This window comes from Struthio camelus, chromosome 13 (genome assembly GCF_040807025.1).
Source record: "Struthio camelus isolate bStrCam1 chromosome 13, bStrCam1.hap1, whole genome shotgun sequence".
NCBI lineage: Eukaryota > Metazoa > Chordata > Aves > Struthioniformes > Struthionidae > Struthio > Struthio camelus.
The window spans coordinates 10,116,249-10,135,856 of NC_090954.1; the positions used below are offsets into that span (position 1 = coordinate 10,116,249).

The 19,608-nt window shown below is 67.4% G+C and overlaps 1 protein-coding gene across 3 annotated transcripts; it reads right to left on the reverse strand.

Moving 5' to 3' along the window:
* Nucleotides 1-726: 726 nt before the first annotated feature.
* CPLX2 (complexin 2) lies at nucleotides 727-18,335 on the reverse strand. Of its 3 annotated transcripts, XM_068960096.1 has the most exons (5): nucleotides 18,206-18,335; nucleotides 12,343-12,442; nucleotides 3,227-3,337; nucleotides 2,467-2,642; nucleotides 727-2,270 (listed from the first exon to the last, which is right to left on the reverse strand). In XM_068960096.1, the coding sequence occupies exons 3-5, from the start codon at nucleotides 3,255-3,257 to the stop codon at nucleotides 2,073-2,075; spliced, it is 405 nt and encodes a 134-aa protein (XP_068816197.1). In that variant the 5' UTR covers nucleotides 3,258-3,337; nucleotides 12,343-12,442; nucleotides 18,206-18,335; the 3' UTR covers nucleotides 727-2,072. The 3 variants fall into 3 exon arrangements, with proteins under 3 accessions (XP_068816197.1, XP_068816199.1, XP_068816198.1); XM_068960098.1 differs by lacking the exon at nucleotides 12,343-12,442 and having other exon boundaries at nucleotides 18,206-18,281; XM_068960097.1 differs by lacking the exons at nucleotides 12,343-12,442; nucleotides 18,206-18,335 and adding an exon at nucleotides 5,407-5,483.
* Between the last annotated feature and the right edge of the window lie 1,273 nt (nucleotides 18,336-19,608).

Sequence of the window (19,608 nt, forward strand, 5' to 3'; positions counted from 1 at the left end):
TAGGGCTTCCTTCCAGCCTCAGCAGGCTGGGCCCGGGGGAGAGGGGCACCACAGAGGAGGTGCTGGTGCAGCGTGGCTGCGATGGAGACCTTGCCTGCAAGATCTCTATCATTTCCTAGCCTAATATTTTCTTCTGACAGAGGTTTTTCCAGGTGACTGCTCTGCTGATGCCGCCTGGGTAACAGCTGAGCTCTTTGCTGTTAAACGATGGCAAATCAGTCAGAGGTGAGGCTGCTCAGAACAAATCTTCAGAGCTGAGGGGGCTGTGGATTTTCCTCCTCTCCCCCCCCCCCGCCCCAAAACAAGTCCTTGTACCCCACAGGTGTCCCCAGTCATTCTGTGGGGGGACTCCCAGGGTCAGTGGGGAAGGGGCAAAAGCCCCCTTGCTATACCCATGGGTCTGCTGGGACTAGGGCACCCCACAACCAGCTGCCTTTGACCTTGCTCCCAACTGTGCCCTAGCCCCAGCGAGGGCTCCTGCGGGGCACGCACAGCCCTGCGGGAGGCAGCAGGGTTAAGAGCAGGGATCCAGGAGCCACGCCAGGCCTTCCTCCTTGCCTATGACCAGCCAAGGGGCCTGGCTTGGGTGCTGTTGGTGTGCCACACAGGATGAGCCCTGTGGCCTCTAGCACTGTGAGGAGTTGCCAGGTCTCAGCCCTGAGCTCCTGTGGGGTGAGGAAGATGGTGCAGCACCCTATGGAAGCAATGGCTGAGTAAAGGCCGGAGCAATGTACAAATCCCTTTATTTTATTAGTTTGTCAAAGACTAGTTCGAGCAGGATGGTCACGGCATGTCTGCAGGGCCCCGCGCCGCCCTCCGCCTCCTGGGAGGGGCCATGGCGAGCGGCTGGGGGGCTGTGGTGGAGGAAGCACGGGGGGGCGGGAGCACGGTGGGGCAAGGGACAGGTCGGGGCGATGGCGTGCCCCTGTTTTCCCCCCCGTTGGGGTGCAGGGACGTGCCCAGGGCACCCTGCCCGGGAGGTCCGTTCCCAGGCCCGGGAGAACCGTATATCCAGCGTTTGGGGGAGGCAGCCGGGTGCTCCCAGCCTGTCGGCTGCCCGCGGGCAGCCCGGGACTGGCTCGGCAGCCCTCAGCTCCGCGCTGGGTTTATTGCAGCCCACGGGCACGGGGCAGAGCAGGGCCCCCAGCCAGCCGGGGCCCCGGCAGGGCAGCACGGGGCGCTCGGCTCAGCGCTGCGGGGGCCCCGGGGACAGCGGGGCGCGGGGCGGAGGCGTGAGCAGCGAACACGAGGACGCATGGAGCAACGGGGCGCACCCTGGCACAGAGACACTAATGCGAGAACAGGGGCCAGCGGGGCCGAGACACGGACGAGCGAGCGGTGGGGACAGCGGGACAGGGCAGGGGGGACGAGGCAGGGGGTCCCTGCCCCGCACGCGCCTTTGTACACGGTTGGTGGAGCGCGGCGCCCGCTCCTCCCGGTGCTGAAGTATTGCAGTCTAACTGATATGGCTTTAACTATGGGGCCAGAGATGCGGGGAGGGGGTCCCCTCCAACCCCCCGATGCTGGGGCACATCGGGCAGCCCTGGGGGGACCCCCGTGCCCAGGGACTGGGGGGGGCTGGGGAGCTGCGGGCAGGGCGCCTGGCTTTGTGCTTTGGGGTTGGCCCAGGGCAGGGTGGGCTGGGGGTGGCAGTGCTGGGGACGTGGGCAGGCAAGCAGAGGCGCTGGCGTGCGCCGAGGCCTGCCGGGGCCCCCGGGGATGGGGGGGAGGAGGGCAGGATGGAGGGGATGTAGGGAGAGGGATGGGGCTGGGGACATGGGGAGCAACCCCGGGGTCCGGTAGGGGCTGGGGTACCCCCAGCCTGCCGTGAGGTTACGTCAGTGCATTTGGTCCCGCTTTGCCCCGTCCGGCCAGGGACGCTCCCCTTTGGCACGGCGTGGTCGGGGGGGGCCCTGCCTGGACGGGACGGGGTGGGTTTTTGGTCTGGTCAAGGAGAGGATGATGGGGAGGGGGTGCAGGGACCCCTCCCCAGGGCCAGAGGAAATGATGGAGGAGTCAGAGGGGGGAGGGCGCCCGTGCCCCAGCACCCCATGGCAGGGTTGGCGGTGCTGTTACTTCTTGAACATATCCTGCAGCGGGCCGGGCAGGTACTTGAGCACGGTGTCCAGGATGCTCTCTTCCTCCTCTTCCTCCTCGTCCCCGCAGCCTGCCGGGATCGCCTTCTTGGGGCGCGTCAGGCTGCCCTCGCATGGCTGCTCCAGCGCTGCTTTCTCCTCAGCCTCCTTTTCCTCTTTCTTCTTCAGCCCGTACTGCAAGGACACAGGCTCTGAGCAGGGCAGGCGGTGGGCACGGCCCGCGCTGCGCCCCAAGCCCATCACCGCCGCCTCAGGCCACTGGCCTCCCCAGCCAGCCAGCCCCAGCCAGGCTGGCGCCTGGTCCCAGCCCCCTGCCAGCCAGACCTGGGGGCCGCGAGCAGGGGTGGGTGTGTGGGTGGTGCGGGCTCACCTTGTCGCGGATCTGCTGCCGGACCTTCTCCCGCTCGGCCTCCATGCGGGCGTGCTTGGCTTTCCGCTCCTCCTCCTGCTGGCGCAGCGCTTCCTGCCTCTCCTCCTCTTTCTTCTGCGCGTCGGGGTCCTTCTCCTCCTCGCCCCCCAGCATCTTCCCCATGTCCTTGGTGGCCCCTGCGCAGCAGAGGCCGATCAGCCGGGGCCGGAGGACGCCGCAGCCCGGAGGTGCCGCCAAATCCCTCGCAGATGCAGGGAGGGCGCGGGGCCACCTGCAGTAACACCGCGGCCCCCCGTCCCCGAGCGCGGCGTGCGCCGGAGCCAGCGGCAGCCCGGCTCTGGAGGCTGCGGAGGCGCCGGAGCCGCGGGCTGGCTGCGCTGCCCTAGTTCAGCGTCAGCTGGGGGAGATGCCGGCAGCTCCTTCGGAGCTGGCACCCAGGGGACCCGCCGGGGAATCCCGCTCAGCGCAGGAAAGCCGGGATTCCCCAGCCCGGCGCTGCTGGAGCTCGGAGCCGCGAAGCCCGCGGGGGCTCCGGCAGGCGCTGCTCGCCGCCCAGAGCGGCTCTCCTGGCGGGTCCGTCCCCCCCGTGGGGTCTGTCCCCAGGCCTGGGGCGGGGGCCGGCTGGGGCTTTGCTCTGCACCGTGCCGTGCTGCCCAAGGTCCCCGCCGGCGCCGTGCCGCGGCCTCGCTGCCACGAGGGGCAGGCTGCGGCACGGCGGGGGGCCGGCACCGCAGGCGCGGGGGTGCAGGCTCCCACTCACCGCCCAGCGCTTGCTTCATGACGAAGTCCATGCTGCCGGTGTGCGAGTGCGGCTAGGCCAGGGCCGAGCGCTCATCCACTGCTGCCGGCCGGGCTCGCGACCAGGGGCCACCTGGGAGGGCGAGAGGGACGAGGTCGGGCGCGCCGAGCCCTCCTCGGCGGCGGTGGAAACCAGCCTCAGCTGCACCGTGCCCTAAGTGCGGCCTGGGCTGGCCCCCCCCCTCCCTGGACGAGTCCCGTCCCCGGGTCCCCTGGCTGTCCTAGGGCAGGGGGCCGCCAGCGGCCCTGGCCCTGGGGCTGCAGGATGCTCCGTGGTGCTGCTGGCCCCACAGATCCTCTGGGCTGGGTGGAGGGAGATTTTGGGGTCTGCAGGCAGAAGCAGGGACGAGGGGATCTGCCCCGCCTGGGTGGCTCCCTTGGGTGCTGGCAGACCCTGGGCGCTGTCTCGTCCCCTGCCCGTGACCCTGCCGGCCTCGGGGCGAGTGGAGGGAGCGGAGGCGTGTGCTGCATGCAGGAGAGGTTGTCGGCAGGTTGTGACTGTGCGGGCAACAGCCTGTGGCGTGCATGCGAGAGTGTGAGTGTGAGCGTGTGTGTGTGTGTGTGTGTGTGTGTGCGCGTGCGTGTGTGTGTGCGTGTGCATGCGTGTCTGTGTCTGTGTCCTGTGAAGCACCAGGGCTGCAGTGGGGTGTTTGGGACAGGATTAAGCTTGCAGGGGTGCTGCGGCTGCAGGACAGAGCATGCATGTGTGTCTGTGCATGCTCTGCATGTGTGCACGCTCTGCATGTGTGTGTGTGTGGGGTGAAGTCCAGGTGTGCATGCTTTGGGCTGTGTTTGTGCAGGTTGTGTGTGTGTGCAGGGTGGTTGCAGTTTGGCTGCGCGCTGTGCGTGTGTGCTGGTTTGTGGGTTTGCAGGCTACATGTGTGTGCACAGCGTGCATGCGGGTTTGCAGACTGTTTGCATGCGCTGTGTGTGCGCATGTGTGTGAGTTCCTGGGTTTGCAGTATGCGTGTGTGCACACTGTATGTGCAGGTTTGCATGCTCTGTGTGTGTGTGTGTGCGTGCGTGCGTGTGTGCGTGTGTGCAATGTGCAGGTTTGCATGCTGTGTTTGTGTGTTTTATGTGCACAGTGTTTGCACACTGTCTGTGTGGGTTCCCAGGCAGTGCTTGTGTGGGGTGCGTGTGTGCATGCATGCGTGCAGGCGGGTTTGCAGATTGTGGTTTTTGCCCTGTGTGTGTGTGTGTGTGGGGGGGGGGGGGGTTGCAGGCTGTTTGCACACTGTGTGTGTGTGTGTGTGTGTGTGTGTGTGTGTTTGCATGTGCAGGTTTATGGGTTGTGTATGCCATGTGTGCTGTGAGTGTGTGTGTGCATGTGCGGTTGTGCAGGCTGTGTGTGCTCTCTGTGTATGTGCATGTGCCGGTTTGCAGGCTGTGTGTGGGGGTGTTGCAGGTTGTGTGTGTGGTGCCCTGTGTGTGTGTGGTGGGGGGGTTGCGGACTGCTTGCACGCGCTACGTGTGCATGTTTGCAGGCTGTGGGTGCGCTGTGGGTGCCGCATCCTTGGCGGGTCCCTCGCCGCCCCTGGGGCTCCCCCGGCACCGGCTGGAGCGGGGCCGCCGCGGCAGGGCTGTGTGGGGAAGTTTGTTGCCCCCACTCCACCTGACGCTGGGGGCCGCGGGGGGGGGGGCGTGCGGGGACCTGCGGGGGGGGGGGGCCTGGGGACACAGGGGACGCGGGAGACACCGCGGCACGCGGGGACACAGGGGACACGGGGGGATGCGGGGGACAGCGGGAGGCGCAGGGACACGGAGGACGCGGGGGGACACCGGGCACTGCAGGGACACCGGGGGGCGTGCGGAGGGAGACACCGGGGGGCGCAGGGAGTGTGGCGGATGCGGGGGGGACACGGCGGGGGGGCGGTGTGCAAGGACACCGTGGGCCGCAGCGGGCGCGCAGAGCCCGGGGTGGGGAGGGGACGCGGCGGGGCGGGGGGGGGAAGGGGAGCGCGGGGAGCCGGGAGGCCACGGTGGGGGGCTGAGGGCACCGGGCCGCGGTGATGGGGGTCCCTCCCGCCCCCCTTCCCCCCCCCCCCCCACCCCCGCACCGGCGGGCTGGGTGCCGGTGCCGGAGCCGCGGGCCGTGCCGCAGCGGCGGCGCTGTCCCTTCAGCACCGGCGCGGCACTCACCGGCTCCGCCGCTCGCTCCGACCGCGGCCGCCCGCTCCGCTCCGCTCCGCGCCGCTCCGCACCGCCCCGCGCTGCCGCCGCCGCCGCCGCCCCGCCCCGGCCGCCCCGCCCCACCGCCCGCCCCCGGCACACGCGCGCGGGCCCGCCCGGGGCGACACCCCGCCGCCTCCCCGCGCCCGCAGAGCCCCGGCGAGCTCGGCGCATGCCACGGCGGGGCGCCCCGCACCGCCCTCCCCCAACCCCCCCCCCCCCGGGGGCCGGGCTGCCGGCCGCGACCCCCCCCCCCCCGACGGGACGGTCACCTCTGTGCCCCCCCCCCCCACCCCCGGCTGCATCCCGCGCCGGGTTAACGATTCACCCCCGGCGGCAATTAGAAATGAGGCATTAATCAGCCCGACACATGGGGGGGCTCCCGCCCCCCCCCCCGCACCGGGCACCCCCAGCGCCCGTGCCCTCGGGGCCGGCACGGGGGAGCCCCCAGGCCCGGCCGGGCTCCCCAGTCCGCTGCGCTGCGGGAGGGAGCGCGGCAGCGGCGCCGGCTGCGGGAGGTGTTAAAGCGCCTGATAAATCAGCTCGGCCCCAGCTCTAATAGCTGCCGTGTAGAGCCTACAGCTCGGGATTGCTGGTGCTGCCCCTCCCGGGGGGGGGCGGTGAGGGGTGCTCGGCCCTGAAGGGCAGGAGCCCGGCGGGGACGCGCCGCCCGGCCACGGCGAGGCCCCCAGCGCCCCAACGGGCCTGGCAGACCTGTGCCGTGCCACGGGGGGCACCCCCAGCGGCGTCCCGCTCCCTGCGGCCGGGCGGCGCGGGGGAGCCCGGCCGGACCCCCGCGTTGCCTCGACCTCAGGAGAGGCGCTGGGGCCAGCGTGCAGCTGCACCGCCGGTGTAGCAGAGCCCACCGAGGGGCAGAGTCGGTGCTTCCTAATTAATCCAGCTCTGGATTATTAAAAACAAGACGAGCCCTTTGCAAATCAGATTAGTAGAGCTCTGAGGCAGGCTTCGGGGCATGTCCATCATTTAATGCGGAGGCTCCAGGAGCGCCGGCCCTGTGCGGACACTGGCGGCACTGGCTGCGAGAGGTGCCGGAGGGGGCCTGAGTGCAGGGCTCTTTCGGAGACCCCGTGCGCAGGGCAGAAGCTGCAGGGAGCCAGGAGGAGCGGGAGCAGCCCGAGCCGCACTCGCAGACCCCCAGCCCTGTGCGGGGCCGGCGGCAGGAGCGGCGCGGGGCTGGCAGGGCGCACGGGAGCGGCGACAGGCGGGTGCGAGCCCTCGACCTCCGCAGGGGACGCGGCACGGGGCAGAGCCACGCGTGCGCTCCTCAGCGCCAGCTCCTGCCCGAATTCACGGCCACTGCCGAGGACAAGTCTTGGCACGGGGACAAACCCAGCCACCCCCTGTCCATGCCTCCCCAAACAACCCCCCCAGCGCAACCCATCTGCACTGGACCTGAGCCCGCAGCTCCCGCCAGGGCTCGGCCTCCTTCCACCTTCGCACCTACTAACAACTAATTTTTACACTTTGATGGAAAAAATTATTCCTGCCCTTGCTCCCAGCCCAGCTCTGGCTCCCAACGCCCTCACCGGGGCCTCGTGGCCGGGCTGCCCGCGGCGGCCGTGCCGTGCGGGCGGTGGGACAGGCGCGCGCTCGTCCCGTCCGTCCGTCCGCCCGCCCGTCCTGCGGCAGCCCTGCTCCGGGCGCTGACGTCAGCGCTCCCGGCAGCCGGGCGGTGGGCGGGCGGCACCGCTCCTATTGTATTAAAAATAATACAGCGGAGCGCAAATTCATTACAGATAAGTGTGACAGCCAGGAGGAATTAACGAGCCCATCTCTCAGCGCCTGACAAACGCCTCCTTTTGTTCCTGGGATGGGTCCTTGAGTCTTTCAATCTTTGGAGATGCCTTGGCTCATTAAGCGCATCCTCCCCCAGTAGCTCCCAGCGTGCCTGGGGTCTGGTCCCAGTACGAGCTGTGGCAGGGCCAGAAGGGCCTCCCTCGCGCCGGAGCCCAGCGGCAGAGCCTGGCCTGCCCTCCCCGGGGCTCGGCGGCCGGCGCTGTCCCCAAGCACGGGACCCCGCGGCGGGGCGCCCGGGGGCAGGTGGGCGCCCCCGCCCCGCCGCTCGCGGCCCCCGTTCCTGCTGCTGCGAGAAGCACGAGGCTCTGGCGAGCCGCGGCCAACCGCCCCGGCGCTCCAGCTGTCGGTGCCAGCAAAGCAACCGCAGCAGGCGGGCTGGCGGGCGCCCAGCTCTGCCCCGCGGGACGGGCGCGGGGGCCCGGCGGCGAGCACTGGGGTCCGATCCAGCCCGGGGGGGCGCCCACCTCCGCCTCCGCTCTGCCGCCCCGGGGACCCCCGCAGACGCTCCCGGGACGAGGCGCGCGGGGCGGGAGGGACCCAGCGGGTCCCAGAGCCGAGCTCCGCGCCTGGCTCTGGTGTACGTTTGGAGGACGTTCCCGGGGCCGGCGGGGCCAGGGCCTCGCGCCTGGCACGGGCGCCGCTCAGTGCGCCAGGGCTGGCCCGGCTCCGCTCCGCAGCCCGGCAGCGGTCCCGGGGCGGCGTGACTCACGGGTGCCTGCGTGGAGCCGGGCAGGAAGGGAAGGGAAGGGAGAGGAGGGGGGCAGCGCCGCGGCCAGATGGAGGAGGAAGTGCCCAGCACTGCCAAGTCCTGCAAGTCGCCTCCGTGCCGGCTCGCGGGGGCAGCGCGGGAGGGACGGAGCCGGCGCTGGTGCCAGGGCCCTGGCAGCAGTTGGCTCTGCTCCCGCCGCTGCAGGGGAAAGGGCACGGGGCCGGCTGCGGCATTGCCCGGTACACCGGGGGGGGGGCAGCCTGCCACCGGCTGCGATGCCCCAAGCTGCGCTGCCAGCCCTGCACCCCACCGTCGTCCCCAGATCCTGCACCCTTGTAGGGACCCTGCAAGGTCCCAGCACCCGCGGGCCCTTGCAAAGCTCTCGGGCAGAGCCGGGCTCCGCTCAGCCTGGAGGAACCTCGTGGCTGAACGCTTGCACCCAGCCCTGCTGCACCGCAGCTGGCCTGGCCTGCTGCTGCCCATTAGCACAGGGCGATTATTTTATTTATTCACCCCTCCCCACCCCCCCATCTTTGCAGAAAATAATTATTGGCCTTCCTCATCTCACTAAGGGATTAAAAGTGGTTAACTTCATTTCCAAAGGCTTTGTTATGTTGGTTTTCCCTCGGCTGCTGCACAAGGCGATTTCCACAGTGCCACTTAGGCGGCTTTTATCAGGTTGTCTTCTGGAGGTAATTGGGTTTTTCAGGAGCCTGTTTAAAATTCGTAACCCAGCCTCTTAAACAAAACAAAAACAGCAGTGGGGAGAAGAGGAAGAGGCAGCACAAAACATGCAGCAGCTGCAGCCTCGGAAGAGCATCCGTCTTGGGGCCGGCCCTGGCACTGATGGGGATGGGGACGGGGACAGGCACCGGAGGGGTGCCGCAGTGCCCTGCTGGAGCCGGAGCCGGAGCCTCCTCGCACAGCAGCCGAGCAGCGTCAGGTCACGGCGGCAGAGCGGAAGCTGCCAGCCCCGGCCCGCAGGGACAGCCCCTGCCACCGCTGCTGTCCCTCCCGCCGGTGACGCTGCGCACGAGGCAAGGGGGCACCCGGGGGTCGCTCCGCTACCGACACGCTCAGTGCTCGGAGCAGCCCGCGTCCTGCCCGTGGGGACCCCGCGGCCAGCTGCCTCCCGCCGCCCCGAGGACAGCTACCCGGGGCCGAGCCAGTGCGACGCAGGGACGCTAAACCTGCCCGTGGGGCGCGCCAGCCCGGCATGCCGGCGGCTTGACCCCTCTTTCCTCAGACGACCTCTGCGTGTCCCTCCCGCGGGCATGGCCGCGGGGACCAGACGGGCCATCGCCGCGCCGACTGCCAGCGCAGCTCTTGCCCCTCTGCTGCGCTGCGGCTGGTCCCGAAGGGGTCTCGCACCGGGGCCGGGTCACGCGGGGGTCTCGCCGCTCGGGACACCCCGAGCAGCTCTCACAGCATGACTTCTGCCGGCCCGAGGCCGTCACAGGGAATGCCCTTCCCCTGCTCTCCCCACGCCGGGCGAAACTCTCTCTACCCCGATAAGGGCCAGCGCTTAATTTTAAAAATCAGTGTCCAGCAGCTCCTGCAAGACAGCATCGCGGGGATGGTGGGCTGTCACCCGGCGCAGCCTGGCCGCGCTCCCCTCCCGGTCCCCGGGGATTTATCTGGTCGGGTGAGCAGCTCCGAGAGCAATTGCCATTTCCCTGTTTGGCTGAGGAGCTGGGAGGCAGGCGAGGAGGAGGAGGAGGGGGTCCTGCTCTCCGGAGCCCCGATCTGCCCGAAGCGTGGGATCGCCTCCCTGCCGACACGCAGGCATGTTCCTACCCCAACTGTGGACATCACGGGTATTTGTACAGAAGGTGCATAACACACATGCATCCTCCTTCCTGGGGCAAAGCAGCAGGATCAGGCCCTGGGGGAGTGTGCCGGTGTCTCCCTAGCAGCGGGCTGTGCTGGCTGGACAGGGGAGCCTCCTGCCCGACCCTCCTCCCTGTCCCCGCTGGTGCCCGGCCCGGTGCGCAGCCCAGCGCTGTGTGCAGCGAAGCGCTCCTGCACCCAGAGGGGCCCCGCGCCGACTGCTGCGGCTTTTCCCGCTCCTCTGCATCACGGTTGTGGGCCTGTCAGCATCGCTATCGCGGACCCATCTGCATCGCTATTGCAGACCCGGCGGCATCACTATCACGAACCCATCGGCATCAGTATCGGGAACCCATTGGCATCACTATCGCAGACCCGCTGGCATCACCAGCACGGAGCCGTCTGCCCCCCTCTTGCCCGGCTCCCGTGCCCCGGGGGGGCAGCCGCGCTGGCTGCCCACAGCCTGGCTCCCTGCCCTGGGTGCCCGTGGCGGGCGCTGGCGCTTTCGGCGCGGCCCGGCTCCGCGCTGCCAGGCCGCAGCGTGGGCCGCGGTGTGGGTGGCGCGGAGATGCCGCGCCAGATGGTCGGCGGGGCCGGATCGCGGCACTTACCCGCAATTAGGGATGTGCGCGTCGCCCGGGGGGGCTGTTTGCAAAAGCCTTTTGTAAACTGGTGCCTGCACGCCCGAGCAAGCGCCTGGCTCATCCCGCGGGTGCTCCGGGGCCGGAGCAGGGAGGCAGCGGGGGGCTGGGGCCAAGGGGGGCCGGGGATGGAGGGGACCAAGCTCCCAACTGTTCTGCTGCGCAGCAGCACCCCTGGAGCGGTGCGAAGGCACCCAGGAGCGCTTCATCCTGCAGAGCTCCCCGTAAAGGAGCCCAGCTGTAAACACGCGTGGAAGAGAGGGACGCAGGGGTCAAATCTCCCAGCGAAAGGGCCGACAGGGCTAGGGACCCATCTCCAGGCTCCTGCTAAGAAACGCCCAGCCTGGCAGCACCTCAGCCGCCGCGCAGGCATAATTTGCCTTTGCCACCTCTGCTTCATGCCCTGCAAAGGGCAGCTCTGCCTGGCCGGCCTGCAGCGGCGGCTCCTCGTCCGCGCGGCTCCCGGCCGGTGTCTCTGTGCCATGCATTATTAAGCAGAGACACTGCAGCCCCTCGCTGTTTATCCTGGCTTGGCTGCACAGGGAGCGGCTTGTGGGAACAGCGATTCCTCTCTGCAGTCTCGGGCGGAAGATTTAGGCTTGCTGCAGGTTCGGCTCGTTCCCTGGAGAGGTTTATGACCCCTCAGGTTATTCATCCAGCCTCTTCCCACCCCCCCCGCACCCCACGCGGGATGACTTCCAGCTCCCCATAAAAAGCCACCGTACATTCAGCCTCGGTGCTCTATCATCTACACCGCTTCTGCTGCCCACACAGCAGGTACTTCCAGCGTCTGCATTGCCAGCGCCGTACACGAAGGCGCGATCGCGCCGCGTCCACCTGCCGAGCCCCGAAGGCAGGGGCAGGCGGGCAGCCGAGCGGGGAACCGCCACCCCGTCCTCCCCCCGGCCCCGGCGACTGCTGCGGGGCACCCCGCGGCCGGCGCCGGCACCAGCGGCGGAGGTGGTCGGCATGCTGCTGGGAGCAGATGCCTGAGGGCCCCTACGGCCCCTTTCACGGGCTCGATGTTGCGATGGGAACGGGTGCCTGCTCCCTGCTGAAAATCTCGGGGGGGGGGGGGGTTATAGCCATCCCCAGGTCACCATCCCCGTGCGCGGAGGAGGAGCGCACGCTTCGCTCCGGATTCGGCAAACGGGACCCAGGCGTCCGAGCGCCAGCCCCCTCCCGCGGCCACAGCTCCCCAGGAGTTCGACCTCTCCCGGGGTCCAACCTCCGCCTCGCGCTGACGCAGCTCTTGCTGTTGTTCAGACCCCACCACCCCAAACTTCCCTGCCTGCTTCTGCCCAGCCGAAACATGGCCAGGACGGAGATCCCGGCATGGTTTGTCCCATGCACCCGCCTCCGGCGAGCGCCCTGCTCTGCTGAGGCTGGACTCCGGTGACGGAGGGCGGATGGGGCACACCAGTAACGGCGGACCCTGCTCTACCCAACGTCCCAGGCGGCTTGGGGAGAGCCCCTTCCCTCCCGGGGCTGAACAGCCCTCCGGAGAGGAGCTTCCCGAGCTGAGATGCCCCAAACCCTGGGTGGTGGAGCTGGCTGAGGGCCACGACGCCGGCACCTCTCCAAGAGCCGCTGGGGCTCCGGCCAGGAAACAACTCGTGTCTGTTTTTTGGGGGGGGTTGGCTCATTCCTCTCCCAGCTGGGGGCTGGCAAAGGCAAAAAACCTGGCCTGGCGCTGCGCCAGCGCTGCGCTCACCGCCACCTGCGGCGCTCCCGAGGCAGGGCCGTGGCCCAGATGCGCCCAGAGGCGCGTTGCCCGGGCTGCTGCCCGCGTCCCGCGGCGCCCACCCGCTGTGGGAGCGAGGAGCTCCCTACCGCCGGCACCACGCGAGACCGCCGCCACCCCCCTCCGGCTGCACCGCGTCCCCTTGGCCGCGGGGAGCACCCTACCTTGGTGCGTGCAGCGCCGGGCGTCCGCTGGCTTCAGCGCCTAACGCAGCGGGGCGAGGGCCTGCCGGGGGCGGCTGGGCATCTCAGGGAGCGCGGGGCCCTGCGGGAGACAGGCACAGCGGCAGGGTTAGCGCCCGCCGGCCCAGCCGGCTCACTGCCCTCCGCCCTGCGCGCCACGCTGGGCCCAGGTCGGGGCTCTGGGACGTGAGGGACCGAGCGCGGCCGAGGCCACCGAGCTGGCCGGGGCGCAGGGGACACGAGGACCGGCTGCGGGTTTATGCAGCCTGCGCTACAGAAGGCGAAGGAGGATGCAATTGCTGTCTTCATCTGTTTAATGAGATGCTACATAGAGAGGTGGACCACGGAGGGCTGCTGCCCTCTCCCCCCTGTGCCCCAGGAGGGGTCCATGCCCCCCCCCCCCGCCACCGGCGTCCTGGGCCAGGAGCAAGGCGCTGCCAAAGCCTGCACAGATGGGAGCCCGGCAGGGACGGGCGAGTAGTGGCAGCCTCCAGGAGGAGGCAGCCGGTCGGTCGGGGCCTTCGTGTGCAGCTCCTCACGGTGGAGGGCTCCTCTCTCCGACCGGGGACAACGTCACCTCGGCTGCTGGCCGAGGTCTCCCGGCCGTCTCTGCAGACGTGCAGCAGTTTGGATGCCTTCATTAAATATTTACAGGGCTCTCAACTCTTTGAGGGTTTTAAAATTTCATATTAACTCTGCGTTCCTCAGCTTTCAAGCGATGAATTTCTTTTTTAGCGAATGTAATTGCAAGTTAAAACAAGCAGGCAAACAAAAGCCCTTACAAAGACTTTGCCATCTCAGAAAGCCTTTTCCTTCCTTCCAACTTCAGCTGAACTGCAGGAAGCTTTCTTCCTGGCCTTTTTCCTTGTCCCTTTCCTGAATGCCCTTGAAATACTGGCCAGCTCGGGGAGACAGGGGTGATGCTACCAGGGCTCTCCGAGACCCCTGGGCTCTGCGAGCTGCCTCTGGGCAGGTTTTACAGAGGCGGGTGATGCTGAGGCTGACCCAGAGCTGCCTGCTCCATCCCGTCATTGCAAGAGCATCGCTTCTCCGGGGACCCTCCCAGCCATCCCCGCCACCGCTGCGCGAGCAGCCCCCGGGGCCAGCGCTGCCTTTTAGCAGCTCTAAACACCCGAAAGGGACCCGGAAACAGCCCCTCCGGGAGTGGGGCTGTCACAGGGGGGTTTCCCGGGTGAAGGAGTATCCTAGGGAAGTTACAAATTCATCCTAACTTGCTCGACAAACTCTTTGCCGCTACCCTGGGGACGCACGGAGGACTTGGCAAATTGTAGATAAACAAATGACCCAAGGGAGCCAGGGCAAAACACAATTAAACAGCGACAGCGGAGGAGCACGGGCTCTAATGGATGGAGCCTACATTTTTAAAAGCATTAGAAAGCCAGGAAGAGCTGTCCCGGTCCCGGAGGCGGGAGACACCATTAGCCCGGCCAGCGCAGCGCTGGACTTGGGGAGGGAGCAGGCTGCACCCCGGTGTTGAGCTTTCGCAAGGACGAATCGCCGCACTGGCAGCCAGCCCCTGGCACCGCGCGTGGCCCCGCGGCGCTGGCATGGGGACATACCCCGGGAGCCCCCATCCTGTAGGGGATGAGTGAGGTGCAACAGCCGATCCGGAGGCTCCCCCGGGCACCCTGTGCTCTGCTGGGGCTGGGGGTCACGGGAAGGGACAAAGGGTCATGGCAGGACCCCCAAGGAGATCCCACGAGGTGGCTATTTCTCTGCAAAATGCAGCTAAAAGCTCAGCCTAAAACAGACTCAACAGCAGCACGAAGGTGACCTTCGCTGGGGACGGCTGCTGCCTGCTTCGGGATGCGGGAAGCCCCGAGAGGCGGGTAGGACGGGCTGGGGAGCACAGCGAGCGTGCACAGCTGGGGTGGCTGATTTCTACCTACAGCCTGGCGCTGAGGAGACGAGCTGGGCTGGGCAGGACCTGTCCCCCGCTCTGCCGGACACATCCCAGGGCACGAATCTGCTGTTCGCCTCCCCTGAAACACCAGAGCGTGGGAAGAGCAGGAGGGATGCCCTGCCTGGGTGCATCAGAAGATGCAGAGGGTCCTCGAGATGCTGCTCTGGACCCTGCCGTGAGCGTAGCATTGACATGACATTTTTTTCTGGGCCAGACAGAAGTGTTTTTTCCTGCCTTTGCGATGGGCAGGGCCTGCTGGTATCAGGAAGAGGTGTCTCACCTGGACGGTTTGTGCGGATACCTGCACTTGCTCATGCTAACGATCTGTCTGTCCTGGCAACTGGCTGCCAAAAGCAGAGACGACGTAAAGAGCGTGAGAACGAGCAGAGCAGGGTGGCCTGGGCAGGATGTGCCCCAGGGCTGGCAGCTTCGCTCCCTGGGAACCCGGCGCCCACCAGCAGGGTGACTTTATCCAGCTGAAGGATCTGCATACGGTGTCCAGGGAAAGATTAACGCCCAAGATGAGTCCATTACTGAGTGCATAGCTCTTGCACTGTGGCACCTCCTGCTCGTGGCCTCCTGCTTTTCAAGCTGACCTTGTTGGGCTAGTGAAATTCCTGTATTGCAGAGTCGCTCAGGGAGGCCGGCCGGGGAAAGGAGGGAGGGAGGGAGCAGGAAGCTCTGGACCACGTCTCAGCATGCTTCTTAACCGCCTGTAGCCCTGTCCTATCTACCTGCGCCAAGACACAAAAGGCTCAGGGTGTCCTGCTGTGCCCAGCAGTCCCCAGAGCACTGGCAGGCAGGACCCTGCGTCTGAGCGACCCCATCCCACGTCCCCAGCTCCCTTCAGCCTCGCTAGCCTCCACGCTTCTTGCGGATATCACTTTGTCCCGCAGCCAGGCTAGAGCTCCGGGCTGAGCAGGGGCAGCGAGGGGACACAGTGGCCAAGGCAAGGAGCCGCTCGGATACATTAGCATAGGAGCTTTGGGGCCACCAGCACCCAGAGCAGACCAGAACTTACGTCTGGGCCCCGTCCACAGCTCCCAGGCAGCGGGTCAGGATGGATTTGCAGCTGCGTTCCCAGGTGCAGAGCCGCGGCCCCGGTCTCCTGCGCTTTGCGGCACAGACCTAGCACAGCCTGCAGGGAAAGGCTAACTGGCCTCCAGCCCGCATGGATATTTCACAGCTGTGATGCACCGCATCGGGGCTTGCTCCCGAACTGGCGTGCGCCACCGGCACGGGCGGCAGAGCCAGGCCAGTCCAGGGTGCTCCCGGCAACCTCCACAGAGGAGCACCAACAGCAGAGACTCAGCACTGCTGGGAAAAGCAAATCTCCGCGGAGCTGTCGCATCAGCCTCCCGCTCTATTCCTGCGAGTCCCCGGCGGGGACCTGCGGCGCTGCTCAGCGTACTTTTCCCTCGAAAGCTCCTGCTGCCAGCCGAGCCAGGACAGGCCTGGGTCACACAGTCCCTGGGCTCTGTCATTTGATTAAGATGAATGATGTTTCTGAGCATTTTGCGAGTATTTCCCCTGAAAGCTGCAGGAAACAGCTGAGGAGGGGAAGGACCTGGGTGGACTGGCTGGTTATAAGAGGACTAGGCACCTGCAGGACAAAACAGCATGGAAAAGGCAACCAGGGCTCCCAGCGTGTCTCCAGCAGGTGCTAGATGAAGCAGCGAAATGACAGAGCCGGGGAAGAGGGCCGGAGAGCCCTTGGCGGGGAGAGGCGCAGAGTCCAGGCCTCCGCGGTCGGAGCACCCCGCGGAGCGGGCGGAGGGGAAAGCTCCCGGGACGCGGGCTGAAGGAGCGCCGCTCACGCGAGAGCGCCCGCGGGAGCGCGGCTTGTTTACCTTGGCTGAGCAGGCCTGATTGCTCTCTATAAATACACCAGGCGAGTAAACACCAGGGAGGGAGAAGGCGCATTTAAACTCAAGGATGATGCTGGCATAAGAACAAATAGAAAGGTCTGGCCAGGAATAAACCGAGGCTGCAGACGAGGAGACAGATCCTGTGGCTGTTAGCGCAGTCCCGCTCCAGAGCGGCCTCGCGGCCGGAGTCGGGGAGCCGGCGGCGCTCCGGCAGGGATCGCGCGCCGTGCTGCCTGCCGCGGCACGGCCAGGACTCGCTGCCTCTGCAGAGCCCGGCAGACGAGCCCCAGAGCTGCACGAGCCGAGGGGCCGAGAGGAGCTTCTGGCGGTTCGGAGAGCACGTGATGCCCAAGCACTCGAGCTGCTCGGCGGAGGGAAAGCCAGCGGCTGCGTCGCAATGACTGCGCCCACCTGCGAGCCACCGGCTGGCTCTCCCAGCCCGTGCTTCGAGATCTGCTGGGTGCAGGTACGCTGGTGCCCAGCTGCGAGCGGTGGGAGCGGCGCTGGGCCGCAGATCCCGGCAGCACCGGCTCTTCCCCGGACGGTTTCTCCCCAGACAGTTTGTACCTGGCCTCAGCTGGAACTTCACAGCTCTGGTGTTAAAATCGTGACTGGAAACTTGATGAAGCTTCCTTCCTTTCCCAGATAAAGCAGGATGGGGCCTGGCTCGCTCCGCCTGGCAGCGGGCTGCTACAGAAACACGGGGAAGAGCTAAGGTGCGAACCGCAATCATCCTCCAGCCCTGCGAGGTGTTAATAGCGCTGTCTAGTTGGGGTCATTTCAATACTAATGTCATCGCGCAAGGCAATCGAAGAAACAAACACTCAGCCCACAGCCAAGGGAGACTTTGAGACATTTCCCTGTGTCGGTTTGTCTCAGCCGAGCTCCCTCCGGTTTCCCCAGGAATACGCAGTGTCGGTTCGCCAAGAGGGTGCCACCAGCTGCGGCCCTGGGTAGAGCGCCTTGTTTCTCCTGGTCATGCCGGAGGTCGCGTAAGCACCCCTGGGGCTTGTCCCAGGGCCCTGCAGCCTCGGGGGGGACAAGGGTTGGTTTTGCAGTGCAGGACAAGGGTTGGTTTTGCAGTGCAAACACCTCCCTGCTCCCTCAGCCCCGATCCAGCCTTTGCTTTCATCCGTTTGCCAATCGCAGGACCTCCACCTGACACAAATTGCTCGGGCTCCTTCACTGACCTCAGCCAGTGGCTGCCACCACCTCCAGAGCCCAACTGGGTTCACAGAGCAGCTCAACTCTGTCCTGAGCAAAGGTCCAAGACCTGCTTTGCTCCTGTGAGTCACCACACTGACTGCCTTGGGCAGCAGCTGCCTGGTCACACTCGTGCCATGTGGGTGGCGTTGCCACCGTGTGCTGCCAGGCCTGGTTCACAGCAGGCCACCTGCCCTGTGTGCTGCAGACAGGGCAGGGAGAGGGGCTGGAGCCCCTCAGGGGGGCCAGAGGGACCACAAAGGCATAGCGCAGAGAGGGGCTACAGCCTGGGGGATTGGAAGACCATGGAGAGACGGTGCAGCAGGGATGGTCCACGAGTGGCTGGCCTCAGCTAAAGAAGGAAGGATGGATGGGGGAGACAGGGCGATGAGGAGGAGTGGGAAGAGCACGGTGGGGTACCTGGCTCCCCAGCGCAGAAGGCTGCAAGGGAGCCTCTGCCGGTTGCAAGCTAGGGGTGGCAGAGGGGCCCAGGTTACCTCCTCTCCCTGCCCAAGGCCCCGCTCTGGAGAACCCCTCCCCACAAGCAATGGCCAGGCAAGGAGAAAGAAGCCCCGAGGCAGAGCCCGCAGCCGTCCCTGGCCTCAGACCTGTTGGGGGCAGCCGAGGAGGGAGGCACCGCTCAGCCCTGCATCCCGCATCCCGCATCCTGCAGCCCGCATCCTGCAGCCCGCCTGCCGCAGCCCGCAGCCCCACGGCCGCCGCCCCGTTACATAAGCCGGCAGCCCCGGGAGGCACGGCGGGCCGGTCCCCGTGCCCGTGCCCGCCCGGCCCGGCCCCCCCCGGGCTCTGCGGCACGGCGAGCCCGCCCCCGGCCCGACCCCGCACCCACCTGGCTCGGCTCGGCGCGGCTCCGCTCCGCTCCGCCCGTCCGCCCCCGGCGCAGGGAAGCAGCCGCCGCCGGAAGGGAGGCGGGAGCCGTAACGGCGGGGGGGGCCCGGTGCTGGCTCCCCCTCCGCCGCACGGCCTCCGGGCGGGGCCGGCCCCGCGCCCGCCCCCGGCCCGGCCCGGCCCGCCCCGCCGGCCATTCCCCTCCTTCCCCGACAATTGCCCCCGGCACCTGACAAGGGCCCCCCCGGTGCCCAGCCATTCCCCCCGCCCAGTACCGGCCACGTCCCCCGGCGCCCGGCAGGTGCCTCCCTTACCTGGTCTTACCTGGCCACCCCCCACCCGCTGGGATCCAGCAGTTCCCCCGATATCCGGCGATTGCCCCCTCGCCCAGTTCCCAGTCATCCCCCTCCCTGGTACCCGGCCCTGCCCCTGGTGGCCAAGGATTCCCCGGGTACTTGGCCATGCTGCCAAGGACCCAGCAACGACCCCCCGGACCCGGCCACCCCTCCTGCCCCCCCGCCGGGCAGTTCCCCCTCCACCATCCAGCAGTTCCTGCTACTCGGCCTTCCCTCCCAGGGCCCTGCACTTCCCTCCCCTCGTCCCCACTGATCCCCCTTGGCAGCTGCCGGTCACCCCAGAGGAGGGCTCTCTAGACAGGGCGCATCCGGGTGCCCTGGAGTGCCAGCTGTGTCCACTCTGCACCCCCTGCCCATTAAATGCCCATTTCCAGCAAAGCCCCTGCCCAGGGTCTCGAGGGATGCGAGGCGTCCCAAGGATGGGGGAGGATGGAGAGTCAGGAGCCGGGGCAGGCACGCTCCCCTCGAGTTCCCAGGGCCTGAGGACAAACTGGCATGGGTTGGGGACAGATCCTGCCCAGCAGGTCTCCACAGAGGGGGAGAGCTCCCCTCTCCACTGTCTCCCCAGGGAGGAGGGCTCCGGGATGAGGCTGGCACCCTGTGGGTATGCCACAGACAGTTCCTCTGGGCAGTGATGAGCAGTCCCAGCCTCTGCAGCATCCTAGGAAGCAGCACCTGTGGAGTAAAGCCAGCCTTTGGACGTGAGGTTGTGCGGACGCCTCCTAGAGATGCTGAGTCCTCTCTGGCCTGAGGATGTGCTTGGTGCCTCATCCTAGCAGACGAACTGCTGCTGTCCTTCCAAAAACAAAGGCTGGGGGAGCTGGGGTGGTTTGGCCATGGCTAAGGAGAGCCGAGCAAGGGGAGGGTCAGGAGATGTGACCTGCGGCAGGAGGCTGTAGAGCCTCGAGAAGAGGGAGCATGGCCAGGCTGGCTGTGCGCGGTGCTGCAGGCGAAGGGACCGGTTGGATCTCCAAGATCACTGAGCTGAGTCCAGAGCTCGACCTGCAGAAAGAGGGAGCGGGGTGGACAGCAAGAAGAACCTGTCCGT